The 17317-nt window shown below is 44.5% G+C and overlaps 1 protein-coding gene and 1 long non-coding RNA gene across 6 annotated transcripts in view; one reads left to right on the top strand and one right to left on the bottom strand.

The window, feature by feature from the left end:
* Positions 1-1441: 1441 nt before the first annotated feature.
* Positions 1442-10237, bottom strand: LOC129527133 (uncharacterized). Its single transcript, XR_008672077.2, has 3 exons — positions 10087-10237; positions 6564-9992; positions 1442-1849 (listed from the first exon to the last, which is right to left on the bottom strand). It is a non-coding gene; the product is annotated as an uncharacterized lncRNA (long non-coding RNA).
* Positions 10238-10386: 149 nt separating this feature from the next.
* Positions 10387-17317, top strand: part of ADPGK (ADP dependent glucokinase) — a 32415-nt gene continuing 25484 nt past the window's right edge. The window contains exon 1 of one of the 5 annotated variants that reach the window (XM_019011130.4): positions 10387-10699. In XM_019011130.4, the coding sequence (XP_018866675.3) occupies positions 10467-10699 (233 nt within the window). In that variant the 5' untranslated portion in view covers positions 10387-10466. Of the gene's footprint in view, positions 10700-10762; positions 10913-17317 lie in introns of those variants that run through there. The other 4 variants (XM_019011127.4, XM_063698688.1, XM_031002279.3 and 1 more) reach the window with 4 other exon arrangements.

Raw genomic sequence — 17317 nt, 5'->3', positions numbered from 1 at the left:
ATCTGGGGGACCTACTTCTTCCTGACAGCCTGCTTTGTCACCACCAAATCCATCAGCATGATGGCTTCACTCCCTACCACAAGCAGCCTAGCACCTGGGTAGGAGTTGATAAATTCCGCAAACCTGGGTCGGAGTAGATAAACTCTGCTGCCTCTTCAACGGAGCTGTGGATTTCAGGGCTCCATCTATGTGCTTCAGTCAGTTTGAATGCAGCTAGTTACTTACTGCAAGTTTGCCAGCTCTCTGCAACAAAAATCCGGCATATCAGTCCCTTTCTCTCCCCATTACAACTTGAGTAGGTACTGAGTAGCAATTTTTTTTCCAGAGCTCCTGATGTCAGTCCACTCTATGATCCACCAGTTTGGTCATGTGGCAAACTCTGTTACAATCAATATTTTGGAAAATTTACCATCACTGTCATGTTATTCAGAAGCAGCAGCTCTTGGTGACCGTGATTTCTGTGGCTATTTTGGGATTGGGGGAAGGAAATGCCCCAGAAATTCCCTTTCCTACTTCCTTGATCCAACCCTTTCAGCCTCTCTTTTCCTTCTGCAGTATGTAAGTGAATATTGGAGCTTTTCTGTGTAAGAAAAAAAAATGGCTGGGCATTGTGGCTCACACCTGTAATCCCAGCTACCCAGGAGGCTGAGGTAGGAGATTGCTTGAGGCCAGGGGTTCAAGACTAGTGTGGGCAACATACTGAGACCCCCTTCTCTAAAAAAAATTAAAAACAAAACATTAGCCAGTCAAGGTGCCATGCACCTGTAGTCCCAGCTACTCAGAAGGCTGAGGAGGGAGGATTGCTTGAGCCCAAGTGTTTGGAGTTTGAGGCTGCTGTGAGCTATGATGATGCCACTGCACTCCAGCCTGGGTTACAGAGTGAGAGCTCATCTCTAAAAATAAACAAACAAATAGGGAGAAGCCGTAGAGACCTACAGCCTTATTATATTGATTGGTCAGTGTAGCCCTTTTTGAGGAAATTGTATTTGAGCAGAGATATGAATGACATAAAGCAGCCAGGCATGCAAAGATCAAGTCACAGAGTATTCCAGATGAAAGTAAGAGCCAGAGCAAAGACTCTTAGGAAGGGTAGGCTGGGTGCGGTGGCTCACGCCTGTAATCCCAACATTTTAGGAGGTTGAGGTGGGCGGATCATGAGGTCAGGAGTTCAAGACCAGTCTGGCCAACATAGTGAAACTCCATCTCTACTGAAAATACAAAAAATTAGCCAGTGTGGTGGTGTGCGTCTGCAATCCCAGCTACTCAGGAGGCTGAGACAGAAGAATTGCGTGAACCCAGGAGGCGGAGGGTGGAGTCAGCCGAGATCACGCCATTGCACTCCAGCCTGGGCAACAGTGCGAGACTCCATATCAAAAAAAAAAAAAAAAAAAAAAAGGATGGGTATCAGGTAGCTTTTGTTCAATAATAAACCACTTCAAAATTCAGTGACATAAAAATAATAACCATTTATTTATTATTATTTTGTGGGTCAGTAATTTGGGCTGAGCTCAGATGGGCTGTCTTCTGGTCTCAGATGATCTTACTTTTGTGTGAGTGGTCAGCTACTAATCAGCTAGGTGACTTTGCTTCTTAGGGTTGCCTAGCTGTCAGCTGGAGTGATGGGAGCAAGCGGGCCATGTATCTTTCATCATCTAGCAGGCTATCCCAGGCTTGTTGATAAGTCTTGTTGATATGTGGCAGTGCAGGGTTGCAAGAGAGAGTAGAAGCATGCAAGGCCTCCTCAGGCTTTGACTCAGAAATGGAACGATGTCACTTCTGCCATATTCTATTGGCAAGGCCAGCCCAGATTCAAGAAGTGGAGAAACAGACATCACTCCTTGATGGGAGACTGAGAGACAAGGTCACAGAGAAAAGGAGAATTATGATATTTGTAACAAACCATGAGCAAGAATGAACAAAGAACAGAAAAAAAAATTCCAGCATGTCCAGAGCAATTGTTGGGGAGTGTTATGGGCTGAACTGTATTCCCTTCAAAATTCATATATTGAAGTCCTAATCCCTAGTACCTCAGAATGTGACTGTACAGTCTTTAAAAAGGTAACTAAGTTTAAATGAGGTCAGTAGGGTGGCCTCTAATCCAATATAACAGGTAAGGGAATGAAAAGACAGACAAGAAAATATTTGCAAATCACATGTCTTATAAAGGACTCGCATCTAGAGTATTTTTTTAATTCAGTAATAAGAAAAAACCAATCTAATAAAAATGGGCAAAAGATATGAACACATACTTGACCAATGAAGATATGAAAAGATGCTCAACATCATTAGTCATTAGGAAAATAAAAATTAAGACAAACATACACCTACATATTTATTAGAATGGCTAAATTTAAAAGACTTACCATACCAAGTCTTGGCAAGCACACAGAAGAACTAGAACTCTAATAGAATGCTGGTAGATATATAAAACGGTACAACCACTTTGGAAAACAATTTGATAGTTTGTTAAAAAGTGGAACATACATCTGTTACATGATTCAGGTATTCCATTCCTAGATATTTCCCAAGAGCAATTAAAGCCTACAAAAAGACCTGTAAACAAATGCTCATAGCAACTTTATTTGTAATAGTCAAAAACTAGAAAGAACCCAATGTCCATCAACAAATGAATAGATAAACAAATAATGGTATATCCATACAATGGAATACTATTCAGCAACAAAAAGCAATAAACTAGCACAATCTATAGAAGAAAAAATAATCAACACATTACACTTCATCAAGAAGAAGAACTTATTCTGTGAAAGGCTCTATTAAGAGAATGAAAAGACTGGAAGAAAATATTTGCATACCATGTATCTGGCAAAGGACTTTTATCTATAATGTATCACATATAGTCTCAAAATTCAATAACAAAAAACAAACAATTCAATTATAAAATGGGCAAAAGGCTTGAAGAGACAGCCAGCTGTGGTAGCTCATACCTATAATCCCAGCACTTTGGGAGGCGGAGGCAGGTGGATCACTTGAGGTCAGGAGTTCAAGACCAGACTGGCCAATATGATGAAACCCCGTCTCTACTAAAAAATACAAAAATTAGCCGGGTGTGGTGGTGCGCACAGATAGTCCCAGCTACTTGGAAGGCTGAGGCTGGAGAATCGCTTGAACCCAGGAGGCAGAGGTTGCAGTGAGCCGAGATCACCCCACTGCACTCCAGCCTGGGCAACAGGGCGAGACTCTGTCTCAAAAAAAGAAAAAAAAAAAACCTGAAGAGACACTTCACTGAGGAAGATATATGGATGGCAAATAAATACATGAAGAGATGCTCAACACTACTAGCCATTAGGGCAATGTAAACTAAGACCACAAACAGATGTCACTATACACCCATTAGAACAAAACATAAATTAGTGACAATATCAAGTGCTGGTGAGGATGTGAAGAAACTGGATCTCTCATATGCTGCCTGTGGGGATGTAAAAGAAAACTAAACATACAACCCAGCAATTGTATTCCTGGGCGTTTCTCTCAGAGATATGAAATATGTGCACCCAATACTCTGTACATGATTGTTTATTGCAGCTTTATTTGCAATTGCCCAAAACTGGCAACAACCAAAATGTCCTTCAATGAGTGAATGACTAAGCTAACTGTGATCTTTCCATACCACAGAACATTACTCAGTCAAAAAATAAAAATAAATAACAAAAATGAACTATTGACACATGCAACAGTGTTGGATGCATCTCAAGGGTATTATGCTCTCAAAAGATCACATACTGTATGATTCCATTTATAACATTTCTCAGAATGACAAAATTACAGTGATGCAAAGCAGATTAGTGGCTGCCAGGGTCTAGGAATGGTAGAGGATGGGGGTTGGGTGTGACTCTAAAGGGATAGCATGAGGGAGATCTTAGTGGTGATGGGACAGTTCTTGCAACTTGATTGAGTGGTGATTACCCGAATCTCCATATATAATAAAACGGCACAAAACTATACATATACCTTGCACCAATGTCCGTTTACTGGTTTTGATGCTGCACTATGATTATGTAAGATATATCCATTGAAAGAAACTGGGTGAAGGGTACACAGACCCTACCATTTTGGCAACTTCCTGTGAATATATAACTGTTTTGAAGTTAAAAGTTTTTTAAAGAGCAATTAACAATCGATATTCACTATAACTAGATAAATCTCAAAAATAATTATGCTGTATGAAAAAAGCCACATCAAAAAGAGTATGTACTGTATGATCCCATTTATATAAAATTCTGCAAAGTGTAAACTGAACTATAGGGACAGAAAGCAGATTGCCTAGGTACAGGGAGTGGGAGGATGTACAGGCAGGAAGGAGTAAGAGGGAAGGGTTACAAAGGGCCATGAGGAAATATTTGGGGGTGATGGATATGTTTACTGTATTACCTTGATTGTGGTGATGGTTTTGTCAGAGGCATTCGAACCAGAGCGACTCCGTTTTGAGTGAGGGCTAGGAGAATGAGGCTGAGACTTGCTGGACTGAATTCCCAGAAAGTTAGGCATTCTTAGCCTCTAGATGTTTACGGTTAAGGGAACAAATTAATAATGTTTACTAAAACAGATCCAGACTTGGGAGTGTCCAGATATCCCAATATCTGGGGAACAAAGGCATTCCTAATTTTCCTTGAAAGATAATAATATTGATTCTTGCCAAATACCATAATTAAGAAAATTAATAGCTTATCACAAACCCTTGTAGCAGAGCACATCTCTCCATATATACAAGCATTGTACCTAGGGTGGATGCATTCCTCTTCTTAGTTTCGGGAACGTCCTGCTCTGTCTATGGAGTAGCTGTCCTTTCACCACTTTGCTTTCTTAATAAACTTGCTTTCGCTTTGCACTACAGACTAGCCCTGAATCCTTTCTTGCATGAGATCCAAGAACCCTCTCTTGGGGTCTGGATCGGGACCCCTTTCCTGTAACAGTTTCAGGGTGTATACATATATTAAGCTTATTAATTTGTATACTTTAAATATTATGCACTTAATGCATATCAATTTTACTTCAATAAGCATACTAAAAATATTAAGTGCCTAGTAATAAAACTTACTAAAGACATACAAATCCTCCACAAAAAGTCTAATATGATACTGGGAGACATTTAGGTAGATCTAAATAAATGAAGGGATCTACCATAGTCCTAGAATGATAAAAATCCTAATTGGGTTTTTTTGGGAGGGAGGGCGACAAGTTGATTCAAAAATGTATATGGGAATTTTAAAAGGCCAAAGATAGCCAAGACACTCTTGAAGAGTAAGGAGAAACAATTTACATTAACAGATATCAAGACAGTGAGACGCTGATAAACAAATAGACCAATGGAACAGATTGAAGAGCCCCAAAACAGATCCACACATACATAGACACGTGGTATTGGACAGAGGTGGGAATGCAGAGTCATTGAGAAATGACCAGTAAAAGGCACTGGGTCAATTGGGTATCTATAAGCATTCTTCTCACAACACACAAAAATCAATTCCAAGGTAGATTAAATACCTAAACATGAAATGTGAAAGCCTACAGCTCTTACAAGGTTGTACAGGAAAATACCATCACGATTCTGAGTATGGGAAGATTTTTTAAATAAGTAACAAAAAGCACCAATGATAAGGGGAAAGTAGTAAAAAAAAAGAACAAAACGTTAACTACACTAAAAACTAAGAACTTTAAGCCTGCGCATGGTAGCTCACAACTGTATTCCTAGCACTTTGGGAGGCCAAGGCAGGAGGACCTCTCGAGGTCAGGAATTCAAAACCATCCTGGGCAACACAGAGAGACCCTATCTCTACAAAAATACATAAATAAGAATAATTTTTCATAGAACTCTACTCACTAAAGATATTATAAAAAGAATGAATAGACAAGTGACTGGGAGGGAGGCAAGATACTTGCAAATAACCAACAAATGGAAACTTGTCAAAACCACAGTAAGATACCACTACACACCCTACAAAATGACAAAGCTTTAAGAATCTGTTGGAGTGTAGCTGGAGCAACAGAAATTCTCATATGCTGCCAGTGGGAAGATAAACTGGCATACCACTTTGGAAAGATGTCAGATATTATATAGTAAAGTTGAAGACAGGCATATCATATGACCCAGAAATGTTACTTTGTTTCTACCCTGAAGAAATGGCTATACACGTGTACCACAGCATATATATAGCAACACTGTATGTAATAGTAAAAAACTGGGAAAACTCCAAATCGTCTATTCATAGTACAATAGATAAATTTTAGTATTTTTATTCAGTGGGATATTACATAGATGCTAAGCAGTCAAAAAATAGAAAAGGCTACTGCATAGTGACCTATGCAGAAATGGCTGTCTTCCTTATAGTAAGAGAGTGACAGACCAGCAAGAAAGACTAAAAAGAAAATTAAATATAGCTCTCAGAACCAACCATAGCAACAGCAGTGAATGTTTTGAATTCCAGCATGTAGCAGACACTGTGCTAGACTGTCTTAAGATAACTCTACCTCCCACAACCATTCTGCAAAGTAGGAATTATTTTGCATATAAGGAAACTGAAGAACAGAAAAGTTAAATGACTTACCTGAGGGCACACAGATAGCAGGTGACAGAGTGAAGATTTGCAACCAGGAATCAAATCCCACCTTCTTTCCATTGAAGTATGAACTGTTGATTGCAGCAACCATTCACCACCCCTCCCTTCATCCAGAACCCTGATTTTTGTTAAGATGTACTGCCTCTTCCGTGCTGTCTACCCTAGGGATGGCAGAGCAAAAGACAGAACAAGCCTGGGCCCCTGAGGACTCTCTCTGGCAATGCTGCCAGGCCATACCAGTTAGATGTTTTTGCTTCCTTTTATTTATTTTTCCTTTAATTTAGTTTTAGGCCCAGTGGTTGTAGAACTGCTAGGGTTCTTGAATCAAAAAGAAAATGTAGTTAGAAGGCAAACTTCCCATTTCCTTCCAAACCATTGCAAGTAATACTGAAACCCAAACCAGATCACTACAGCAGATGCTACAAGGGCTACAACAGGACTGGTTTACGCAGCCTGCAGAAGAGAACCCAAGCAGGAAGGCCTGTGAGTGTAAAGGGCTCCAGCAGGCAGCCTGGTAGCAGTGTTCCGGGAAGCCTGAGATGGCTAAGAGCACTGTGAGGGTGGAGGCCTCTGCTTTATCCTGCCCCGATTCATTCACCCTATGAAGCTCATAGGTCTCTGCCAGACAGAAGCCCACACAGTCCTGTGCCTCCTGCCTTTCTAGGCTCAGCGCTTCTTCCTGGTCCAAAGCAGTTAATTTCCAAAGTGAAAATTCCGGGCCACTATGTTGTCACATCCCCTCAAGCTACAACCCGGTTCCCAGTCTGTGTAGGAAGTTCTATTACTATCAAGAAACTCTCATGTTCTTCTTACTGCTTTGCTGCTGACGTTCCTCTCATCTGGCTCCTGTGCCTCAACACCCCTGCCTCTCCCCTGCACTGGCCAGAGGCAGTCCATCCTCTGAGCACTTCTAGTCCCCTCCTGACCTCACATTAGTGAGGAGGATGTCTGATTGCCGAGGGCTATGGCTACAGACACAAAGCTTTCTCTTTTCGGGGGCTGGGATCCTTTATTCCATCTCTTCAATCTCTTTGGAGTTTTCTGTAATCTTCAAAATTGTGCTCTGACTCTGGCCTTTGGGCATGGCCTGTGGTGGGCTGTGTCCCTGGCATCAACAAAGGCTTTGACACAGTGTGGCCTTCAAAGAGCAGCTTGGATGAAACCCCAGAGGCCTGGAGCTGCAAGGAAAGTGGGTTAGCCCAGCTTTCACAGGGACCATTTGGTCCCACTTTAGTTTCTGCTCCACGTGGGAACAAATGTGCCCCTTAAGGCCTTTCGGATTGCGGGAGTGGTGCTGATGGGTATTTATGTTAAAGCCAAAACCTTCAGCTAATTTGGAAGCTGACAGGATTCTGCTAATTCTTTGTGTTCATACAGGATCTGCTCCCTGGCCTTCCAGGTCAGGATCTTGGGTGGGACACCTGGAGCCTCCATTTGCCTCTGAATTTTCTAGAACCAAATTGCTTTTCTTCTCTCATTTCAAGGTCCTAGGAGAGAGAACCAATAGCAAAGGCCATGTCTGGAAGCAATTTGGGTGGGGGCGGGGGGTGTCTTGAGGCCTGCCCAGCCCAGCCCTTTCCTCTTTGTTCAGCCTAGGCAAAGGAGCCACAGCTGCCCACTCAGAGCTGTTTTAATTGTCCCCAGAAACCTAACTTCTAGAAAAACAATTGGCTTGCAAAGGATTCCAGACTCTCTGAACAGATAGATGATCAGAATCTTTTCTGATTTTCATTAAGGAAATATTTCAAGAAGGACTGTGGCACCAAGACAGTGAATGCCTGCCCCTGAGCCCCTGATGAGAAGGAATTAAGGGCCCTGTGACTATGTATGTGACCAGAAGCCACATCAGGCTCCGCCAGGCCTGGCAACTGTCCCTGGTGTTCTGTTCTTCACCTCCTGCGGCTCCTGACTCTTCAGTTCTCAGTTGGAACTGAGGTCAGCTCTCTCGTTTCCTTGTCTGGCCCCCTTCACCACCCACAATGCAAACCCACACTGAGTGACCAACCAGCAAGAGGCCCACAGCAGGTCCCATAGCAACCAGAGGGGGCCAAGCTTGCTACCACAGCCCACAACATGCCAACACCCCATTTAGACTTTTACATGAGAAATAAACATCCACTTTGTTCAACTGCTGTTGTTTTGTCTCTGTGACTAAATCAACAGTTCTGGCAAATCTAGAAAGAAGCAGAATTAGGTGCAAAGTGCTGGAAGTTTAGCAGCCTCTCGTGGGAGCAAGAAAGCCCCAGGCAGGTTTCTGTCCACATCACTTTAATGTGGAGCACTCTCCTAGTCCTCTAGATCTGTCTGTTCTATGGCCTTCCCACAGTTCGGCTTCCTGTGCTCCCCAAAGCTTCACCTTGGAAACATATTTAACTGGTTCTGACCTTTAGCCTTGTGTGACTTTGTGGGTCCACAGCCAATATCAAATGACTACAGACAACAGACACTTGGTTAAAATTCTCAATAGAGGGAAATGATCGCTGGACAGTCAGCAGACTCGCTGTTTTCAGGTCAGCTGCTGGCTCAGTCCCCTCTGGGCGCCAGGGAAACCTGAGCTGAGGGTTGTGAGAAGAAGCAGTTTCTCTAGGAACTGACTGACATGTCTCCCTAAGGAGAGAGAAGTGACAGGCAACTCTAGGGAAGATGGCTTTCATGGCTTCATAAAGATCTGACTGGCTCTTTGGCTTCTTTTCCAAGGTAGCCCAAATCTGTTCCTGTGTGAATATCTTTGTCGAAAGGGATGGCATGGTCAGGTAGACTGGGTGGGATGAACTGCGGGAAGGTAGATGACCAGGATGGGGAAATTCTGATGAGGTGGGGCTGAGGAGAATGAAGACTAATGCCCAAGATCAAAGTTAGGGAAATAAAGTTTCGCTGCCAAGTCCAAAGGTCAGGGTCACAGTGGAAAACTGGACACAAAGCCAAGGTCAGGAGCCGAGAGATTTGGAAAAGTGGAAACAAACCAGGGAACAAGACTAGGCCGGGCATTGTGGCTGATGAGAATGAGCTGGTACCCAGCCTAGCTTCACTGTCTCTCAACCTAGCCTCATGCGCAGAAAAGTATCAGCGAAGAGAGAGCTGGGTTTAAGTGATGTCACCAAGGGGGAACAAAAGAAACCAGCGTTTCTCAACCCAGGTCCATAACTCTCGTGTTGTGCACAAGATTGTGTACATTTTCCAGAGTTTGTTAAAGGGAACAGCGCCCCCAAAAGGGTTAAAGTTTCATTGTGGAATAATCTGGTTATCCAAAAGAGAACGATCTCTGCGGGCTCTCCTGTCTCGACGAAGTCCTTTAGTGGCTGAGGGTCTCGGCCACCTTCCAAAGGGGCGGAATCCCCCTGCCTCGCGTACCCCAGGGGTCTCGGCAGCGCCGCTATTCTGTGAGCCTATTCCTCTCAGAAGCGCCGAGCACTAGGCCTGGAAGAGGACAAGTCTAGCAAATGAGGGGACACAGGGGCGGAGGGAGGGATTAAAAGATGGGGGTGTGATCCGTGCCAATGGGGACACCCACTGGTTCGAATATTAACGCGAGGTTTGTCCGCTTCTTCACAATCTGTCCGTTTCATTTTACTGCGAAAGCAAATGTGTTCCCATCCCTCTATTTGGGGATACGATTAGAGTTCCGGGAAGGGGGTGCAGCGCCCGGACTGGCACAACCGCCGTTGTCCCACCTCCTCCGGGGCTGCAACACCGCAGTGCCATGCCTGGGACTGAGGCGTTGGGTGCCCCCTCGCTCCGTCGTGGCGCCGCCCGTCGCCCGGCCCCTTGGGGGGGCCCCCGTGGCGCACCCTTGTGACGTAGCGCTTGTGTCGACATCGGCGCGCGCCGAGCCCGGAAGAGGCGCGGGCTAGGAAAGGAGTTGGTTCGCGCAGGTGCGGCCCGTGGGTCCCCATGGCGCTGTGGCGCGGCTCCGCGTACGCGGGCTTCCTGGCGCTGGCCGTGGGCTGCGTCTTCCTGCTGGAGCCAGAGCTGCCAGGCTCGGCGCTGCGCTCTCTCTGGAGCTCGCTGTGTCTGGGGCCCGCGCCTGCGCCCCCGGGACCCGTCTCCCCCGAGGGTCGGTTGGCGGCAGCCTGGGACGCGCTTATCGTGCGGCCAGTCCGGCGCTGGCGCCGCGTGGCAGTGGGGTGAGTGCCAACGGGGCCTGGGTCTCTGAGCCTCCGAGGTCGGCCTTGGAGGTCGGGCGGAGCCGCGCAGAAACAGGGCTTCTCAGAGGTCCCCGGGAGGCGCTGCTGTCCGCGCTGGCCCCTTGGCGAGAAGTGTCGGACGTCTGAGTGGAACCCGGTTCGTCACCGCTGCTCTTTCCACTCGGCTGGCCTCTGCGCCTTTCTCTCATCCCGGTAGGACCAGCCCTAACAGCTTCTTGCTAATCCCGCTTTGTCTGACACCTTTCTCCGAGCCTTCTTCCTCGTTCCAACTTTTAGCCCCTTCTCTTCTGGCGACTGTTGTTGTGCAATCAAAGATACTTGACCTTACCCACTATGACAACACTCTTCTTCCTCTTTCTTCTGAACTTCTTGAAGACGCGTGATCTCTGCCTTTACCCACTTTCTTTCGAAACGCCGTGTAGTCTAGAAACCACACGACTGTACTGCAACTCCTCTCAGATTTGCCTTTTTGAGTCTTCATTATCTACTCTGCAGCCTTCCACGCATTGAACACGCCCTTCTCCGTGAAACTCTTTTCTTCCCCTGACTTCAGTGACACTGCATATTTAAGGTTCTTCCAAATGACACTACCTCCTTTCTTTGTACTTTTCCTTGGAAATGTAATTATTCCGTTTATAGTATTGATACTGTAAACACTAACTTTAGTCCCTGTCTCAGTTCGATTTGACTTTCTTGCCATAATCTCAGAGTTATGTATAACCACTACATAAAAGCAGGCCCTCTACCATGTAGCTCACTACTTTCTGTGGAGTGTTCGGGCCGGGAGGGGTAAAGTAGAGCAAACTTGTCCTGAAGATTAAATGACATCATTCATGTAATCTCTCTAGCATAGTGCCTGCTTTAAAAAGCATTCGATATTAGCTATAATTTTTGGGGTTTTTTTTTTTTTTTTTGGACACAGGGTCTCTCTCTCTGTCGCCTAGGCTGGAGTGCAGTGGTGCAATCACTGCTCACTGCAACCTCGAACTCCCGAGCTCAAGAGATCCTTCTGCCTCAGCCTCTGGAGTAGCTGGGACGACAGGCAAGCACCACCACGCCCAGCCAATTTTTTATTTATTTATTTATTTTTAGTAGAGTCGAGGTCTTGCTATATTGCCCAGGCTGGTCTCAAACTTCTGAGCTCAAGCCAGCCTCCCATCTTGGCCTCCCAAAGTGCTGGGATTAAATTGTCCTTCCTTGCTTTATGTGCGTTCATTCAGCAGATATTCACCAACTGCGTGGTTAGTGTCAGGTCTGTGCTAGGTTCTTAAGATACAGAGATGGGTGAAGCAAGGCCCCTGTCTCACTTGTTGGAAACATATTATTGTATCAGTCATTTGGGCTGCTAGAACAGAATACCACAAATTAGGTGGATTAAACAACAAATCTGTTTTCTCATGGATCTGGAGGCTGATAGTCCAATATCAAGGTGCTGGCAGGATTGGCTTCCGATGTGGCCTCTCTTCCTAGCTTGCAGCCAGCTGGCTTTTCAGTTAGTCTGCGCATGCACGCTCCTGGTGCCTCTTATTCTTCTTATATGGACACTAGGTCCTTTTGGAATAGGGCTCACCCATATGACCTTATTTAACCTTAACTACTTCCTTAAAGGCCCTACGTCCAAATATAGTCACATTGGGAATTAGGGTTTCAGCATATGAATTGGTGGGGGGTGGACAATTCAGTCCATAACAATTATGGTTAGAAGAGGAACAACCCACGAGGACCAGGCAGAAGCCTTAATGCCTTTTACGACCTACCCTTAGAAGCACATAGGAACTCTTCTACCAGAGTCACAGGTCCACCTGGTTTTAAGGGAGGGGACATAGAACAAACCTTGATGGGAGGAGCATCAGTGTCACATTGTGAAAAGAACATTTGGAATGGGGCATCTTATTGCTACCATCTTGGAAAATATATTTTACTACAGTGACTTTCATAGGACAGACACTGAATAAATGAGATTTCTTCAAGCCAAGGTGGAAACAGGTCCACCTAGGCAAGAGAACCAAATGTGAAAAAGTACATGGTTTGTTTGGGAACAGGTCGGCCTTGTTTTGGAGCGAGAATCTTATGGTAGAGGGTTGTAAAGAGATGATGCTGAGAACGAAGGGTTGGACCAGATTGTGAAGGGCCTTTTATGGGGAAGCCATAAAGGTTTGTAAGTAGTTAACTGATGACAAGTTTTTTGTTGAGAATTGGTGGGAATGTGAAGGGTGGATTTTGAGCAGTGGTTCTAAACTGTTTCACTGCTTCTCATCATTTATTACCCAAAGAGGATTTTTAGCCCAAAGATAGGGGGATATAGGAGGGATGAGGGGGAGCAGGTGTAGTACTTGTATCAGAATCTCATTTTGAGGTTGTAGTTTGACTTCTCTAGAGACACACTCGTATTCACACTCTCTGTCACACAGACACACTCAAAATGCAATTTAATGTGATTCATAAGGGGGAATATCTTGACATCCTGACACTGGTTTAAGAGGCCATTGTAGGGTTTGTGTAAAGGGAGAAAGGAGCCCGAACCAAACTTGGCAATGATGTAGAAGAGGTGAGATTTGAGAGATAACCTGAATAATAGGTTGGATGTGGTGGAGTAAAGAAAGGCAGTCAAAAACGACAGGTTTTTAATATTGGATATCTTGTTTAGTTTTTGTTTTCTGTTTGAGACAGCATCTCACTCTGTCACCCAGGCTGGCGTGTGCAGTGGCATGTTCAAGCTCACTATGGCCTTGACCTGTCATGCTCAGTGTCCCGAGTAGCTGGAACTACAGGCATGTACCACCACACCCGGCTAATTTTTGTATTCTTGGTAGGGACAGGATTTGCCAAGTTGCTCAGGCTGGTCTTCAACTACTGGGATCAGGCCTTGGCCTCCCATCTTGGCCTCTGAAAGTGCTGGAATTACAGGTGTGATTCCACACCCAGCCCAGTATTAAATATCTTATAACAACTAATATGGTTAGGCTTTGTGTCCCCGCTCAAATCTCATCTTGAATTGTAATCCCCATAAGCTAATCAAGGGAGAGACCAGGGGGAGGTAATTGAATCATGGGGGCGGTTCCCCCATTCTGTTCTCCTGATAGTGAGTTCGTTCTCATGAGATCCTTCGGTTTTATAAGGGGCTCTTCCCTGCTATTCACTGGGCACGGCTCCTTCCTGACACCTTAAGAAGAAGGTGCCTTGCTTCCCCTTCACCTTCCACCATGAATGTAAGTATCCTGAGGCCTTCCCAGCCATGCTGAACTGTAAGTCAATTAAACCTCTTTCCTTTATAAATTACCTAGTCCCGGGCAATTCATTATAGCATTATGAAAATTGACTAATGCAACAACTTTATGAGGGAGGCAGATAACAGATATTGTCACCGAGTCTTCACACATTGATTTATTTGCCCAAGATCTTGTAGCTATCAAGTGCCAGAGGAGCAACTGAAGCCTGGTCTTTCCCATTTTTGGTTCCTTGTTGATGCCATGTTGTTGCCATTAAGAGAGATTTAAGAAAAACAAGTTTCAGAAGATAAATTGGATTTCAGAGGAGGAGAAATGTACATACATTGTTATGGGATTTCAGATGAAGCTTCTCTGTCAGCTACTGAAAATGAGAAGCTGGTTTTTAGGAATATATTGAGAAACAGGATTGCAAATTTTGGAGACACTGGCACTTAGGTTGAAGCCAGAGACTGGATAGGATCACCCAGGAAGAGAAGGAGAGGAGAAGGTAAAAATGGTAAAGGTGGAATTCTGGGAGGCACCAGCCCTTAAATGCTAGTGCATTAAGGGGCTGGTGAAAAGGGGTCAAAGAAGTAAAGGATAGGAGGAGTTTTAAGGCGTTTCTAGGAAACTTCCCCTGCTTCTAAATCAGACTCTGGTACCTATTCATTGGTTTAAAAATGATGAAACCCGGCAGGCATGGTGGCTCACGCCTGTAATCCCAGCACTTTGGGAGGCTGAGGTGGGTGGATCACCTGAGGTCAGGAGTTCGAGACCAGTGACCAACATGGAGAAACCCCGTCTCTACTAAAAATACAAAAACTAGTCGGGCGTGGTGGTGCATTTCTGTAATCCCAGCTTCTCAGGAGGCTGAGGCAGGAGAATCGCTTCAACCCAGGAGGCAGAGGTTGCGGTGAGCCGAGATCGCGCCATTGCATTCCAGCCTGGGCAACAAGAGTGAAACTCCATCTCAAAAAAAAAAAAAAAAAAAAAACCCTCATGCTAATATTTATTGCCCCTGGAACTGGCTTCACCCTGAACCTTGAAACATAGCTTGGTCTTCTCCCCTGTATGAATTCTCCATTCTAGCTATATAATTCTTTATTGTATCCAAACACAAGGTTAATCCCTTCGTGTACAGCTTTGCTTGTGTATACTTCCTACGTGGGTTTCAGTATCAGATAAATCTGGGTTTGAATTTCAGCTCCGCCTGTCTGTGGCCTTTGGAATGTTAGTTAATCCACGGCCTCACTCTTCTCAGCTGAAAGCAGTGATGACTAATTAGCGATCTTACCGCATTTTGCAAATAGGTTTAATCTATCTGAAAATGCCTGCCTAGCATGGGGTGCTTCTTAAAGATCAGCCGCCTTTCTTCTGTCTAGATGCAGGAGCTAGGGTTCAGCACAGGGACCACTGCCCTAGCCTTTTTTCCCCTGCCTCTTTACGGTTCTATGTCTTAACAATTACGATTAGCTCTTATAACAGCTGAGGCACATAATGTAAAGCTAGAGCAAACCTTAGAAAACATTTTACAGGTGATGAAACAGAAGGGAGGAGATAGGAAACATCGTCTTTGCCTTAGAGGCACTTATGGTCTAGAAGGGAGAACTGTGCCCTCTTTGCCAGCCCCCCAACCCATTTTGACATTCAGCATCTGTTGTCTTGACCTATTTTCTAGTTGTTTCATCTGTGTTTTCTCCAAAATCACAGTCATCTAATATACATTTTTTACTGAAGTGTGAGCTTCTGCTTGCATGTCAGATGAGCATAATTTTGTCTTCTGATTCTTTAACTGTGTCTCCCTTTATTTCCCCTTGACAATACAGCACCTTAGGTAATATGCTTTTTACATTTTGGGATGCTATTGAGTTGAGAAAGTGCAGAGAAAGATTCTTATTCTGGTTAAAGTATTATAAAACAGAACAAGAAAGTACATGTAAAGTACTTGTTTGGCATCCGGCATGTAGTAGATGTTCAGTGTTTTTTTGAGACAGGGTCTTGCTCTCTCACCCAGGCTGAAGAGCAGTGGTGCCATCTTGGTTCACTGCAACCTCTGCCTCCCAGGCTCAAGTGATCCTCCTGCCTCAGCTTCCTGAGTAGCTGGGGCTACAGGTGTGCACCACCACACCCGGGTAATTTTTGTAATTTTTGTATTTTTTGTAGAGACGGGGTCTTGCTATACTGCTCAGGCTGGTCTGGAACTCCTAGGCTCAAGTGATCCACCCGCCTTGGCCTCCCGAAGTGCTGGGGTTACAAGTGTGAGCCACTGTGCTCAGCCTGGTTTTTTTTAATTATAAAAAGTTATCAAGTAAACCGTGAACCAGTCTGAAAAACTGGTTATTTTCCCCCAGTATTCCTGGTATGATTAGGTGAGGGATGGAAAATGTTCCATGATAGTGATATTTTGTAACTCAAAATTAGTTCTGTTGGGTTTTGCCTTGTGTTACAAAATATACCGAACAGCTTTCCCCATTCTCATTTTAAGGAGTCAGACTGTTTAAAATCTCCGCAGTACTAGATATGGAGAGTGGGGTGTTTATAGTTTTGTTTTGTTTTTGAGATGGAGTCTCGCTCTGTTGCCCAGGCTGGAGTACCATGGCACGATCTCAGCTCACTGCAACCTCCACCTCCCGGGTTCAAGCGATTCTCCTGCCTCAGCCTCCCAAGTAGCTGGGATTACAGGTGTCCACCACCACACCCAGCTAATTTTTGTATTTTCATTAGAGACGGAGTTTCACCATCTTGGCCAGGCTGGTCTCGAACTCCTGACCTCATGATCCACCTGCCTCGGTCTCCCAAAGTGCTGGGATTACAGGCTTGAGGGTGTTTATAGTTTTTGAAGTAGTTATTTTCAAAGACAGGTTTCCCTCCATTTCTGAACCTTTACTCTTCAGACTCGGGACCCAAATCCATTTGGATACAATTTTTTAGACTGGGCTGTCTGGAGGAAATGGTATCCCTCCTTACTCAAGCCCTCACTGTCTGAAACTTAGGAACCTACTGGCGTCTGAGAGCTACAGATACTTGTATTCCTGTTGATTCTACCTACCAATCTAATGTTGCATTCATTAGAAATAAAGGGTACCATGTCTGAGGTAAAATTGAGACCAGTTTGCAAGGTGTGTTTGGTTTCTTAACATTGAAGGTTGTGAAAGGAAAGATTTTAAACATATCTTTAAGCAACTGCCACGTGCATGTCCAGAATGGCCCCTTCTGTGTGTGTCATGGAGAAGTTCTGGCTTCTATTTTGAGTGTTTTTTTACTATAAATCATCCCTTTTTTTAAAGAGAAGGGCCAAATACAGTAGCTAGATGTTTTATGCACCGAAAGGCATAGTAACTCTTAGGTTATGCTTCTCCAGTTGACCAGAGTCATTATGTGTGTCTTG

The sequence above is a fragment of the Gorilla gorilla genome, chromosome 16 (genome assembly GCF_029281585.2).
Source record: "Gorilla gorilla gorilla isolate KB3781 chromosome 16, NHGRI_mGorGor1-v2.1_pri, whole genome shotgun sequence".
NCBI classification, from domain to species: Eukaryota; Metazoa; Chordata; class Mammalia; order Primates; family Hominidae; genus Gorilla; species Gorilla gorilla.
This window is presented reverse-complemented; position numbering and strand designations above follow the sequence as displayed.